This window comes from Hibiscus syriacus, unplaced genomic scaffold, assembly GCF_006381635.1.
Source record: "Hibiscus syriacus cultivar Baekdansim isolate YM2019G1 unplaced genomic scaffold, ASM638163v2 tig00001478_pilon, whole genome shotgun sequence".
In the NCBI taxonomy this organism is placed as follows: Eukaryota; Viridiplantae; Streptophyta; class Magnoliopsida; order Malvales; family Malvaceae; genus Hibiscus; species Hibiscus syriacus.
The window spans coordinates 1,851,076-1,865,895 of NW_024061874.1; the positions used below are offsets into that span (position 1 = coordinate 1,851,076).

Here is a 14,820-nt window from a genome sequence, read left to right on the forward strand (position 1 = left end):
CAGCATATGATTTTTTTTTTTGATAGGAATAGGAAGCCTCATTAAAAACCTCCCTCATTAAAAGCCTCATAAAAGAGGCAACTAGCGGAAGGAGGAAAAGGGTGCCTCATCTTATTAATAAACCATAATTACATAAGATACAACTTACATAATAAACATCCCTTAATAAACTACATAACAATACAACAATACCCCTGTATACTTCAACCAATCCCTTCCTTAGCTAGTTTGTCTGCTTCCCAATTACAACTCCTAGGAATCCAATTAATGATAATACCTCTAGCAGATACAAAGGCCCCAATTTCCTCAACCAAAGAACTAAAAAACTTTGGGGCAGAAAAAGGCATCAAAATCCAATCCACAACTTTTTACAATCACTCTCCATGATAAGTCTACCCTTCAATGCCCAATCCGATGAAAGTAATATATCAATTCCTTGTTTAATAGCTTTTAGCTCAGCAAACATAGGAGGACCAGGTCCCACGGCATTAGAGAAAGTGGTTAAAGTAGAGCTATTCGAATCTTTCAAAACTCCCCCAATTCCACCCTTCATCCCATCACCTGTCACTGCTCCATCAACATTGAATTTAAAAAAATCATAAGGGGGCGGAGACCAACAATTAACCTTCTTCTTCTTAAACAATTTAGTAGTGATTCTGTCTGCAAGCGATGGATCACCTATTAGTAAATCAGCCTGAATATTAGCATAGGGAAATTTAGCTAAAAACCATTTAGTGAGCCTAAATCTGGAAATGAAGAACAGAGAAGAACTGTCAAATTTCCATTTTTCAAACACTACCGAATTCCTAGCTTTCCATAAAGACCAGAGAACTACACCAGGGATAAATTTCCAGATGGTAGAGTACTCCCTAAGATAAGACCAAGAACAAAGTAGGGAAGAAGGGTCTTGGGGCATAACTGAAGAAATATTCCAAAACCCTTAAGAATCTATTCCACAACTCCGCTGCAGCCGAGCAACCAATAAAAATATGTTGAATTGTTTCCTCATAGTTATGACATAATGCACATAAAAATTGTTTCCCTTCTTAGCTTTAACAGAAGATTGGGAAGATTGTGAAGTCTCCCTAACTTGTTCCAACGAATCCCTTACCATGCTTCTAACAACCCTTCTATAAACTCTATCAAAAAAATTGACAACCACTTCACTATCCGAGCACACACTTCTTGAACGATGTGGAGCAATTCTCAGCATTCTCTGATTATCAAGACTTTTTGATCGAGAAATGCACTTAACCTGATTGTTAGTTAGAACCAGGTGATCTTTCTTTGCTATAATCTGACCTTCCCTAATAAGACATGATGTAATTATAGGAATTATAGAGATGATTTGTTACCATTCCTATAGAGATATGATTTGTTACCATTCCTATAGAGAGAGATGATTTTGTAAATAGATTTCTACAATCTCTTATTTTAAGGGATCATATCCTAGGATTATTATTTTTCCTTTCTTAGAGTTTCCTACTTGAGAGAGAGCTTTTGTATATAAATATGTAATCTGTCATATTGAAAAGTATAAGAAATTACAGAGAATTACTCTGATTTCTACATGGTATCAGCTTAGGTTACGGTTTCTTTCCAACCTAGATGATGTCCACAACTTCTCCTACTCCGGAGATCACTTAAAATCCATAAAATTTTTCTGGTTCTGCTGCTCAATCAGAAGGTAATCTGGCCATGAAAGAACCAGAAGGTAAACCTCATGCTACAGTTTTTTTCTCCTCCTAGTCGTCCCCTAATTGGATCCTCGATTCTGGTGCTACGGATCATATGACTGGTAATAAGGATTTGTTTTGCAATTTTTTTCCAAACTTTGGTAAAGCTGTCAAAACGGCTGATGGTTCTCTGTGCAAAATAGAAGGACATGACACTGTTATTCTCAATGACCAGATTGTACTTAAAAATGTCCTCTTCGTACCAAATCTGGCTTGCAATCTCGTTTCCGTTAGTAAACTTTCCACCGACTTGCACTGCTCTGCAATTTTTAATGATATTGATTGTACTTTGCAGGCACTGAACTCGAAGAAGATGATTGGTAAGGCCAGCTTGCAGAATGGTCCCTACATTCTTCCCGCCTTTACTAAAACCGAAATCTCAAAATCTTTCATCGCTTTAGAAATAGTTGATAATGTTATGTTATGGCACTATCATTTAGGTCATCCTAGTTTTCACTATCTTGCAAAAGTTTTTCCTGCTCTATTCATTCATAAAAGGCCAAATTCTTTTTCTTGCAAAGTTTGCTCTCTTACCAAACACACTAAATCAACTTATTCTCCTTCTACATATAAGCCTTCTCACCCTTCTGCTTTGATCCACAGTGATATTTGGGGTCCTCGGGTGAAGAATGCTGATAATTGTAAGTGGTTTATCACTTTCATTGATGATCACAGTAGGATAACTTGGACTTATTTGCTAAAAGATAAATCTGAAACTGCAGGTGTTTTTACCCAATTTTATAACATGGTTCTCACTCAATTTAGGTCTAAAATTCAGCTCTTTAAATCTGATAATGTCAGTGATTTTTTTGCTAAGTCTTTGGGTGCATTTTTCAGGGAAAAAGGCATAGTTCAGATTAGTTCTTGTATTGACACCCCACAACAAAACGGTATTGCCGAAAGAAAAAATAGACACCTCCTTGAAGTTACTCGTTCTCTTCTATTTACCACTAATGTTCCAAAATATTTGTGGGGGGAAGCCTTATTAACTGTCACATATTTAATAAATCGAATGCCTAGTAAGGTTTTACAATTTCAAACACCTCAATCTATATTTTTGCAATACTTTCCCCATTTTAAACCTATCTCATCCATTCTTCCACTTAAAATATTTGGTTGTACTGTTTTTATCCAAAACATTGCTCCTAATAAGTCCAAGTTAGATCCCAAATCATTAAAGTGTATACTGGTTGGGTATTCTTCACTTAAGAAGGGTTATAAATGCTATCATCCTCCTTCAAAACGATTTTTTACCACTATGGATATAATATTTTATGAGCAGGATCCTTATTTCACTCAGGTTGAAATTCAGGGGAGACATGGAAGGATTTTCAGCCACATCAGCTATCTCCTCCTACTCTACATGGAAGGATTTTCAGCCACATCAGCTATCTCCTCCTACTCTTCATTCTCAACCTTCAAAATTGCCACCATTTTGTCCTTACCTACAGATTTGTCACATGTAACTACTCCCATTGATCCACCGGTAGTACCTATCACTACTTCACCCATACCCACTTTAAATACCCTTCCTGAAAATACACCTACTCCCATTCAAAATATTCCACAAACAACACCAATCAAACAGCTCCGTTTTTATACAAGGAAAAGAAAACATATTCCTGAGGCTGTTTTGCAATCTGATGCTTGCCGAGAATTGGATTTGGGTCCAGCTGCCGAAATAGAAGAAGAAATCAATAAGTCCACTTCCCCTACTCTAGATGACTTTCTTATTGCTATTAGAAAAGGGGTTAGACAGTGCACCAAGCATCCTATTGAAAAATTTGCTGTTATAATTCATTGATGTCGTCTTTTCAAGCATTTACAACAAACTTGGATAAAGAACAGGTTCCCACAAGCATAGCTGAAGCTCTAAAGGATTCAAAATGGAAAAGGGCTGTTGAAGAGGAAATTTATGCACTGGAGAAAAATGCTACTTGGATTGTTACAGACCTTCCTCAAGGAAAAAAGGCTGTTGGCTGTAAATGGATCTTTACTGTAAAGTATAACTCAAATGGTAGCATCCAACGATACAAAGCGAGACTAGTGGCCAGAGGCTTTACACAAACATATGGGATAGATTTCACAGAAACTTTTGCACCTGTGGTGAAGCTGAATACTGTTCGAGTACTCCTAAGTTTGGCTGTAAATTGCGATTGGAAATTACACCAACTTGATGTAAAAAACGCTTTTCTTAATGGCAAGCTAGAAGAAGAAGTCTATATGAAGTTGCCACCTGGCTTAAAGTCTGTTGAAGGAAGTAACAAGGTGTGCAAGCTCAACAAGTCTCTATACGGGTTAAAACAATCACCCAGAGCTTGGTTCGAGAGGTTCACTAAAGTCATCCTAAAAAACGGCTACAAGCAATCCCTCGTCGATCATACTCTTTTCATCAAGGTAACTTCTACAAATAAAAAAGCTATCCTTATTGTGTACGTGGACGACATAATTCTCACCGGAGATGATGAAGAAGAGATTTGCAATTTGAAGAAGTTGTTAAATAAGGAATTCGAAACCAAGGACTTGGGAAAGCTAAGGTATTTCCTAGGAATGGAGGTGGCAAGGTCAAAAGAAGGACTTGTGATCAACCAAAGAAAATATGTACTTGATTTACTCAAAGAAACTGGTTTTCTTGTTGATACACCAATAGAGGCAAGCTTGAAATTTAACAAAGAAGATGGGTCCTTGGTAGACAAAGAGAAATTTCAAAGATTAGTTGGGAAACTAATTTATTTATCCTTGACAAGGCCAGATATAGCATTTCCTGTAAATGTGATAAGTCAACACATGACTAATCCTACTGAAGAGCATATGGCAGCAGCAAATAGAATTCTCAAGTACTTGAAGAAAATTCCAGGACACGGTTTAATGTTTAAGAAGACACAAGACAGAACTGTTAAGATCTTTACAGATTCTAGTTGGGCCGTAGACCTTACTGAAAGGAGATCCACTAGTGGCTACTCACCTTTGTTTGGGGAAACCTTACAACTTGGAGAAGTAAGAAATAATCTGTCGTTTCAAGTAGCGCTGAAGCTGAATTTAGAGCACTAGCATTGGGAATATGCGAAGGAATTTGGCTACTTAAACTACTGAAAGAACTTGTCACTAATCAAGAGGATCACTTTGAAGTTTTGTGTGATAATCAATCTGCTATTCAAATTGCCAAGAACCCAGTTCAACATGATCGGACAAAGCATGTTGAGATTGATAGGCATTTTATTGCTGATTAAGTTAACAAAAAGGCAGCCACACTTTCATACATTCCTTCACAAGAACAAGTTGCAGACATTCTTACTAAGGCTTTGCCAAAGCCTGTTTTCAATAAATTCCTATTAAAGCTGGGATTATACAATGTATATTCTCCAGCTTGAGGGGGAGTGTAGGAATTATAGAGATGATTTGTTACCATTCCTATAGAGATGATTTGTTACCATTCCTATAGAGATATGATTTGTTACCATTCCTATAGAGATATGATATTGTAAATTATTTCTACAATCCCTTATTTTAAGGGTTCATATCCTAGGATTATTATTTTTCCTTTCTTAGAGTTTTCTACTTTAGAGAGAGCTTTTGTATATAAATATGTAATCTGTCATATTGAAAAGTATAAGAAATTACAGAGAATTACTCTGATTTCTACAATAATTCCCTCTTGATTCATATTACTCATGATTCTTACACTCATACTTGAGAAGCTTCCCTCATTATGACAACTCTGGTCATCCTCCATAACCATCTTCATCTTCTTTAATCCATCCGATTGATCATTTAATAATTTGCCCCTCTGCAGAATTATGATTATGAAAACTGCATACATGATCCCCCACCAGACTTCTCGAGCCAGCAGACTGAACTTTTTCCAATTCAACACCCTGTTTCCTTAGAACCACTTCCATCTCCCCGTGAGTATTATCCTTGACCACCCCAGTCTCCCCCTTGACAGCAACAAGCATAGAATTTTTAGAGAAGAGATTGGGCTGTAAAATAAACTTATCGCCAACCCATTTTATATTATATGCAGGCCCACTAGGAATCAAATTCCTAATTGGTGAAACAACTACCTCATTATCCTCTGATTGAACAAAGTCAACCTGGTCACTTGTTTCCCTCAATCCCAAGCCCACATGACTTCCCATCTGGTTAGTCCTGTTTTCCAAGAAACCTGGCAGCCCATAATTAGAGTTACCCGTTGTTGACTTACTCAATTAGACTTGTCCCCCGCAGACTCCATTAACTCCACTGTTCTGCCCATTATTTAACCAAGATAGGACTTTAAGCCTCCCATCATCTGAGAATTCTTCACCATCTGTTGCCATAGTATGGCATCTACCAACCTCCTCCTTAGACAAGACATAACCAGTGTTCTGTTTTTTTGAATTTTTCTCCCCCTTCTTCCTCCCCGTTTCTTTTGGTTTATTCAAAACAGAACCCATTGAAATCATAACTTTGAAGGATCTACCATACGAGCCAATCATCACCTTATCAGGGATATCATAAGGACTTTCCACCCTGAGGAGAACTGTCGCCGACGACATGTCTGATCTTGTCCTTGATTCCTCATCAAAACTTAAAAACTCACCCCACTTCCCAGAGAGTTTTTTCAAGAATGACTCATTCCAACATAATAGAGGCAATCCATTCAACTCTATCTGACAAAGGGCCGCCGAAACTCCATCTTTGTTCAATACTGGTGCCAACCAGTCTAAGCATAAGAACAACTCTTTCTTCTTATTCATCCATACACTAGAAAACTCCTCAACTGAATTGAAAGTAATGATGCATGCATTCTATACGTAACCCCATCTCGTAACCTGAACCTCCACCCCCTCCATCTCCAAAGCTTCCTTTAATGAAACATGGTCAAAAGGAGGTTTCATTATCCCTGTTAATGATCGTTTCACCCAATCCCAGTTGTCTGATGGAATATGCATATCCCAGATGTTTCTCATACTAGGAGCATTCTGTTTAATACCCTCCAAGTTACCCCCTGACCTTGGATCTCTTCTCATAATAAATTTAGAATTTACAACCTCCTTATATGATCTTCCATCTCTCAAGCTTCTCAAAGACACAACCTTCCTCCCAATTATTGAAGTATCCCTTCCCCCTGACTTGATCTCCACCACCCTCTTCCCCACATCCTCTTCCCTTCTCTTATCTTTCTGATACTTAGCAACCCCTACAGAAATTCTTCTCCCATCAAACCACTTCCCATTCACAAACTGGATTGCTTTCTTCCTACTTTCCTCATCAACAAATTGAACAAAAGCAAACGTCGAGGACTTATAATTTGATTTCTCTAAAAATCGTAGAATAAAAATTCTCAGAATTTGACCAAAAGGACTAAAATAATCCCTTAACACACGTCTTGAAGCTCTCTTACTAAGATTATCAATGAACACAATCCATTCCTCAACGGAAGCAATGGACTTTTTCGAATTTTCTCTAATTCTCTCTCTACCTATCGCACGCATTTCGAAAGTACGCACATAAAAGTATCAACATATGATTGTTTGTGCTAATCTTGAACTTCCTTGTTTGTGCTAATCTTGAACTTCTTTAGCTGTTGCTTCAGAGTGTGAATGTGCTAATCTTAACAATGTTGTACACCGCACTTCCTCAAAAAAGTAGCAGTGGTTTACAGAGAGCTCCTTGCCTGCTTTTGTTTATGGAACTGAGTTTACCAAATGTCAACGTGTTTCTATTTCTGGAAGTATCCGTTTATGGCAGAGTGGCAGTATGGACCTATGTTGCTCAGACTCTACATTCTCATCAATTACTTGTGTCTGACACTTGAATAAGGGGATATGACCTCCAAAGGTCCTCAAAATATATAGAAAAACTTAGAAAATCTCATCATACCCGTGTCCGACACTCTAGCCGAGTTTGAGTAACTTAGGTACGGACTAGTTGTGTAGCTAGCCTTCACTTTGAGCTTTATCTAATAACTTTCTTAATTCTCCTTGTTGCTAGAGTTCTCAACAGAATGATTCGTGCATTATGTTTGCTTAAGTATGATCAATTAGTTGACAAATACATATGTACAAGTGTTGATTCGTTGGTTCGACATTTTGGAATACATTTATAGTTGAATTGTATGTTTTTCTTTGATGATGTTTTTGATCTGATTACATTACTTGGTTAATTGTGATCCATCCTCATCATTTCTGAAATTTCATTTTTCTGATATGACGATATCTGATTAACATTACTTTGTGGTTAGGTTGTTTCTTCGGAGTTTATGTTCTTTGATGGTACCAAGTCTTACTTGGATGATTCATCTTATGGTGAAAAGCTTTTGCGTGCAAAAATGGATTTGAACTTCATGTAAGAGTATCATTAAATCTTGCTTCTATATAATTGGTATCTTCTCATAGTTATTTTCATTTTGCTGGTGTGTGATAAGAAGCAATAGATGGTTTCTCAAAAGGAATTTTTTTTCCTGCTGTTAAGTATGAAAAACTGGTAGAAGAAAGATAAAGCTGTAGCGCCCATTTTATTTGGTCTGAATTTGAAAGAAAATTTACATTAAAGATGTTTGTAGTGAAGATTTGGTATATTGTTGCAAAATGATCTAAATCACAGAAGATTTGCTTTTCTCTCTTTCTCTTAACATATGTGTGTCTACGACATCAGATTGGTAGGTAAGGGTGTGTATATGACTATACCATTATATATGTATGCATGTCTTGACTTACCCTTGTGTGGATCCATGCAATCTAATTTATCTTATGTTTGTATGTGCTGAAATCTAAGGATATAAAAATTTCAGATTCTGTAGAGGATAGTCTCTCGTGGTCAGCTAGTGGGGATGGATTATTCTCGATCAAATCTTGCAGGAATGCGCTCGGGAAGGAAGTTGGGAACAATGATCTGTGGTTAACGGGGGTGTGGTTGGGACTGTCCCCACCAAGGGTTGAAGCCTTTCTTTGGCAGTTAGCCCATTAGAAAGTGACAGTAAAAGTGGAGTTGGTTAACAGAGGAATGTCCCTAGGGGAAGATATCATTTGTACATTTTGTAAGAAGCATGAGGAATCAGTGCAACTTTTGTTTATTACATGTAATGTAGTTTGGGAATTATGGAATAAAGTAGTAAGTTTTTGGGATTTATATGTAGTTTTACCAAAGGACCCTCCTTCTTTACTTATCTCGTGGGGGAATTTGAGGGTGAATTCATTGATTTGGAAGTTTATCCCGGGAGTCATTTTTTGGTCTATTTGGAAAGCAAGAAATGAGATTGTGTTTGAAGGATTATCTCTTGATAGGCTTTCTCTGTTTTTCATTGTAAGATTTAGGTTATCTAAGTGGTTTAAAGCCAAGTATCCCAAAATTCCTATACAGGAGGATCTGCTCATTGGGGATCCTTCACTTGCAGATGGAATTTCGGTTTCTGAATCAAAGGATAGCTCTGTGCTTTGCTGGCTACCACCCCCTGTTGATTTTTTGAAGATGAACATTGATGGAGCTGTAAGGTTAAGTGACTCGGTTGGAGGTATTCTTATGGAATTGAAATCTTTTTGGCATCACGATGGTTTTCTGTCTCTAGATTGATTGTTGAGAGTGATTGCAAGTCAGCAGTGGAGTGGGTTCACTTTTCGGCTTTGGCACCTGTGTTCTTATTGCCTCTAGTTAAAGAAATTCTCACTCTTCTCTGAAAAGGTGGTGTTAATTAGGTTGATTCCAAGGGCTTGTAATGTGGAGGCAGATAGTTTAGCAAAGATGGGGATTGGTTGATTGTAAGACTATAGATGCTTGTTATTTTCCTTCACAGTTAGTAGGTTTTTCAAGTTGGTGGAGTTATTAAGTATTATGTCAGGATTTCTGGTGTAATTGTTAAGTTTTATGTAATTTTGGTTCAACAATAAAACGAGGCACTCTTTTCCTCCCTCCAAAAGTGGATCCTTTCTGTTAGGAAAGGGCTATCTATGAGGGAGGTTTTTAATGAGGCCTTCTATTCCTATCAAAAAAAAAAAAATCTAAGAGAATAGATCGAGAGAGAAAGGAAGAATAAAGACTTAATGCAATAACAAAAAATCTGATAATTGAAGTAGGAGATTACCATAGTTTAAATAGATTGAGTTGCCTACTTCTAATAGGACTTTTCTAATAGATATAAACTTCTATATTGATTGTGAATCTTACTTCTATAGGACTTTTCTAATAAATATAAACTTCTATCTAGATTATGAATACTCCTATTACTTATCTTTCTTATCCTAAAAGACTTCTAAACAAAATAGGATTACTACTATTACTACACGAATTTTTCTGACAGTATGTACTATGTATCAATTTCCTTTCAAGGAATATTAATATGTGAAACAAACCAGTACGAATTGATGTTTTCACTCTTTTCATTGATATTTTTTGGCAAGTATAGTTTGTTGCACATAAATAGCATATTTATTAAGCTAAGAAGACCCTGCTTTCAGTTTGAGTCTATGCTAACTTGAAAGAAAAGTAACTATAACTAACAGTACTACACTAGAACTTTTTTCTTTACAGAACTTAACATTTCCAGTTGTGAATAATACCTTGTGCAAAAACTATTCATATACCTGACCAATGATAGGTGTTATTGACGTGAATGTTTTGAAACTTCTATGTATTACTTTTTGTTGTCTCTATTTTAGTCAGCATTCTCTCACACTGTCCCCTCTTTTCTTTTTTCCCCTTTACATTTTCCAAATGTTCATGTTTTTTTTATCATATATGGTTTTTGAATAATATCCTTTTGGTATTTTAATGTAAATCAAGGTTTTGGTGAGAATAATACAAATGTATTTTCTTTTGTGTATTTATCTTATGAACAGGTTTGCATCAAAGGAAAAGGATACCTGGATCCGTGCTCTAGTGAAGGATCTTACTGTGGAGGCTGGTTCTGGCCTTACCATTCTGGATCCACTGGATATTTATGGGGGATATACTTCCATTAAAGACAAAACGAACATGTCTCTGATGTTAACCGATATTTGTATTCATCTTTCATTAGGTGGTGCAATTTCTCTTATACTTAACCTATTGAACCAAGCAACTGCAGCATTACAGTTTGGAAATGCTATTCCTCTGGCTCCCTGCATCAATTTTGACAGAATTTGGGTGTCACCTAAAGGTTTTGTTTTGTTTTTCCAATTCATTTGAAGAAGTATGATGCTTTCTCTTTCTCTTTTTTATTTTATTTTAATTTTTTGGGTTTTCTTTCCACCTTGTTTTATTCTGTCTGCAGAAAATGGATCTCATAACAATCTTACTATTTGGAGGCCACGAGCTCCAACAGACTATGTTATATTGGGAGATTGTGTGACATCTAGGTAAAAGTTGATTTTCCATGTTACATTTATGGTTCCCCGTCTCTCTTTTCTTCCAAACTAGAATCTCTTTCAGATAGTAAAAGTTTGTTGGAGGCCACGAGCTCCAACAAACTATGTTATATTGGGAGATAGTGTGACATCTAGGTAAAAGTTGATTTTCCATGTTACATTTATGGTCAGAGAATCTGAGGTTTATGGTTCTCCGTCTCTTTTTTCTTCCAAACTAGAATCTCTTTCAGATAGTAATCTTGGTTATCATCAATGGCATATATTTAAATTAAAATAGAGTCCTGGTCTTATGCTGTTGATTCCTATCTTTGTGGGACTGATGTATGGGCATTTTTCTGAGTATGAGTTGGGTTTTAATGGACTTTTTCAGTTTGTTTTTAGGCTGAATATCTGTCTTTGTGGTTTTTTTTGTTCATTTCTGGACCTAGGGAAACGGTTTTTGGCCAAGATAGGTTCTGACTAGGAAGTGAAACTAGGAAGGTGTCTTTGAAGAGAGTATTTATTATTCTTTTGATATTTTAAGATGAAAATGCTCGTCAGTTTCCGATGACTCTTTTTCTTTTTAATTTTTTTTTTACTAATTTAGTCTTTGAGTCTTTTTTACTTGTGCACTTTGTTCCAAATATTTTCTACCTTTTTCTAAATGCAATTGGTGTTTTCATGTGATTATTTCTGTATCTGCAATATTTACTTTTTTTCGTTAATCAATATCTCAATCTTTTACTATTAACATGCTTTTCGTTCTGTTGTTCTCCAGGCCAATTCCTCCTTCACAGGCAGTACTAGCAGTAAGTAATACATATGGCCGTGTGCGGAAGCCAGTGGGTTTTGATCTTATTGGCTCTCTTTCTCTCGTCTTTGGATCAGTAGCAGATAACATTTCTGATGTTGACAGTGACTGTTTCCTTTGGATTCCCATCCCACCCCCGGGTTATACTTCAATGGGTTGTGTAGCAAATATAGGGAAGCATCCGCCCCCAAACGATGCTGTATATTGCCTGCGCTCTGACCTTGTAACATCTGCAACTTATTCAGAATGCATGCTGATTGCACCATCCAATCAGCATTTTGCTTCTGGATTTAGCATTTGGCGTTTGGACAATGTTATTGGATCATTTTATGCCGATTCTTCAACCACATGCCCTTCCAAAAAAATAAGTTCTGACCTGAGTCATCTTCTACTATGGAATTCATTTTGGTCCTATGCGTCTCTCAAGGAATATGTTCCTGGGTTAGCTGTGGGTAATAATCATGCTAGTCAGCAAACATGTGACCAGAGTGCTAGTTCATCTGGTTGGAACATTCTCAGGTCAATTTCAAAAGCAAGTAGTTGTTACGTGTCAACCCCTCACTTTGAGAGAATGTGGTGGGACATAGGCAATGAACTTCGTAGGCCGCTATCAATTTGGCGGCCTGTTTCGCATTGTGGTTATGCCATAGTGGGTGATTGCATTGTTGAAGGGTTGGTTCTTTTTGTCTTGGAATGTTTTTTTCTTTCAAACTCTTAGGTATCGTTTGATCTTTTTATGATTTTCTGTTAACATTCTGTATTGTATTTTTCCCTTTCCAGCTTAGAACCACCTGCTCAGAGTATCATTTTTAAGTCTGATGATCCAGAAATCTCTTCAAAGCCAGTGAAATTTGTAAAAATAGCCCAAATTAGAGGGAAAAATCTTGATGAAGTTTTCTTCTGGTACCCAATTGCTCCCCCCGGTTATGCTTCTTTGGGGTGTGTTGTTTCCAGAACAGATGAAACCCCGTGTGTGGATTCTTTGCGTTGCCCAAGGATGGATCTTGTTAACCCTGCCAACATCCTTGAAGTGCCAATTTTAAGATCTTCAAGCTCAAAGGCACACCAGTGCTGGAGCATTTGGAAAGTTGAAAATCAGGTTAATAGAATGCTCAATAAACTCGGTCCATGATTATTACATTTGGTTTTAGTTCTCTAAGATACGATCATTTTTTTAAATATGAAACAATGTCGATTAAAAAGTATGATCTGATGGAATCTTAGTCTATGGTTCTCTGTTGTCTGAGTTTTTATTGGAAGGAAAAAGGAAAATAATATATTTTTCGCTTCCTGTTTCTCTGCAGGCTTGTACTTTTCTTGCTTGCTCTGATACAAAGAAGCCAACACAGTTGGCTTACACTATTGGTGATTTTGTGAAGCCAATGACACGGGAAAATGTTACTGCTGAGATTAAACTAAAATACTTCTCTCTAACTGTTTTAGACAACCTACATGGAATGGTATGTTCTCTAAAATAATGACCTGGTCCTCTTGACATGATATTGCCTTCTGTGTCGTAATCTTTGTTGTGATTGCCTTTCTAATGAATTCCCTCTGCTATTTTTACATTAAAAAAAGATATTGCCTTCTGTTTATGATAAATTTGTACCTTTTCAGATGACACCGTTGTTTGACATTGCTATTGCTAATATCAAGTTGGCAACACAAGGCCGACTGGAGGCTATGAATGCAGTTCTCATTGCATCTATTGCTGCTTCAACCTTTAATACGCAGCTGGAAGCATGGGAGCCCTTGGTGGAGCCATTTGATGGCATATTCAAGTTAGTTTCTACCTCATTTTAGTTATTATTGTCCTACTGAGAAAAGAGAGCGGGAAAAGTGCACAAGCTTTTAATGAGTCTGATGTCCAGTGTAGTTATTATTAATCGTTTCTTTTTCAAGGTTTGAAACATATGATACCAATGTGACATCAAGACTTGGGAAGTGGATGCGGATTGCTGCCACCAATATTGTGAATATAAATATCAGTGCAGCAAATCTTGAAACTTTAGTGGGGACCATTCTTTCATGGAGACGACAGTTAGAGCTTGAACAAAAAACAAACAAACTGATTGAGGTCAACTGGAATTTGCACCTAGATTTTGGTTAAGAAGATGCTGAGCTGATTTCTATACTTCTGTATGTTCTTTCAAACATCTGACTAGTTTCTTTCTCAGGAGGCTTGTGCTCATTCTGGACATGAAGATCTAGCCTTTTCTGCCCTGGATGAAGAGGACTTACAAACTTTGACAGTAGAGAATAAGCTTGGGGATGATCTGTTCCTGAAAAAGATTGAGCAAGATTCAAATGTGGTTGATCAACTTCATCATGGTGACACTGCTTCGGTTTGGGTTCCACCTCCAAGGTTCTCGGACAGGTTAAATGTTGCAGAGGAATCTAGGGAACCGCGCTATTCTGTTGCTGTGAAGATTCTTTTTGCTAAGGTTCTATTACGATTGAAGCTTTTGCTACATATGTTCCCTTCTTTTATTCTTTGCATTCTAATATCTTCCAAACAGAAATATGACTTGGTATTATTTGGCAGGATTTAACTTTAATCAATGATGGTAATAGCCATAACTTCTTTTGTGCTTTGCGGCTTGTCATTGATAGTCAAGCAACAGATCAGCAAAAGTTATTCCCTCAGAGTGCACGGACAAAATGTGTGAAGCCCTTAGTTTCAGACATCGAGAACCAAAACAAAGGCTTTGCTAAGTGGAATGAAATATTCATATTTGATGTTCCTCATAGGGTCTGTTGTGTATTCAACAATTTTTTTTTTTTCAATTTTATTCTTCTATATCTTTAGTTTTTACTTCTTTACTGTTAAAAGGAGGCATGGTTTTCTTTGTGGATCAGTAAAAATTGTTAATCTATTCTTATTTCTCTGGAATTAAGGTGCAAGTTAATTAAGTGTAGTACAATATTCCATTATAATAAAATATCATATTATAATAAACACAATTAAGTT

General features: G+C 36.8%; 1 protein-coding gene across 1 annotated transcript in view; it reads left to right on the top strand.

Moving 5' to 3' along the window:
• The window catches only part of LOC120127296, a 70,519-nt gene that overhangs the window by 40,108 nt on the left and 15,591 nt on the right, over window positions 1-14,820 (top strand). Inside the window, 10 exon segments of the mRNA XM_039145234.1 lie at window positions 7,963-8,066; window positions 10,553-10,851; window positions 10,966-11,050; window positions 11,817-12,521; window positions 12,630-12,948; window positions 13,154-13,309; window positions 13,467-13,630; window positions 13,752-13,926; window positions 14,027-14,293; window positions 14,395-14,601. Coding sequence (XP_039001165.1) covers window positions 7,963-8,066; window positions 10,553-10,851; window positions 10,966-11,050; window positions 11,817-12,521; window positions 12,630-12,948; window positions 13,154-13,309; window positions 13,467-13,630; window positions 13,752-13,926; window positions 14,027-14,293; window positions 14,395-14,601 — 2,481 coding nt within the window.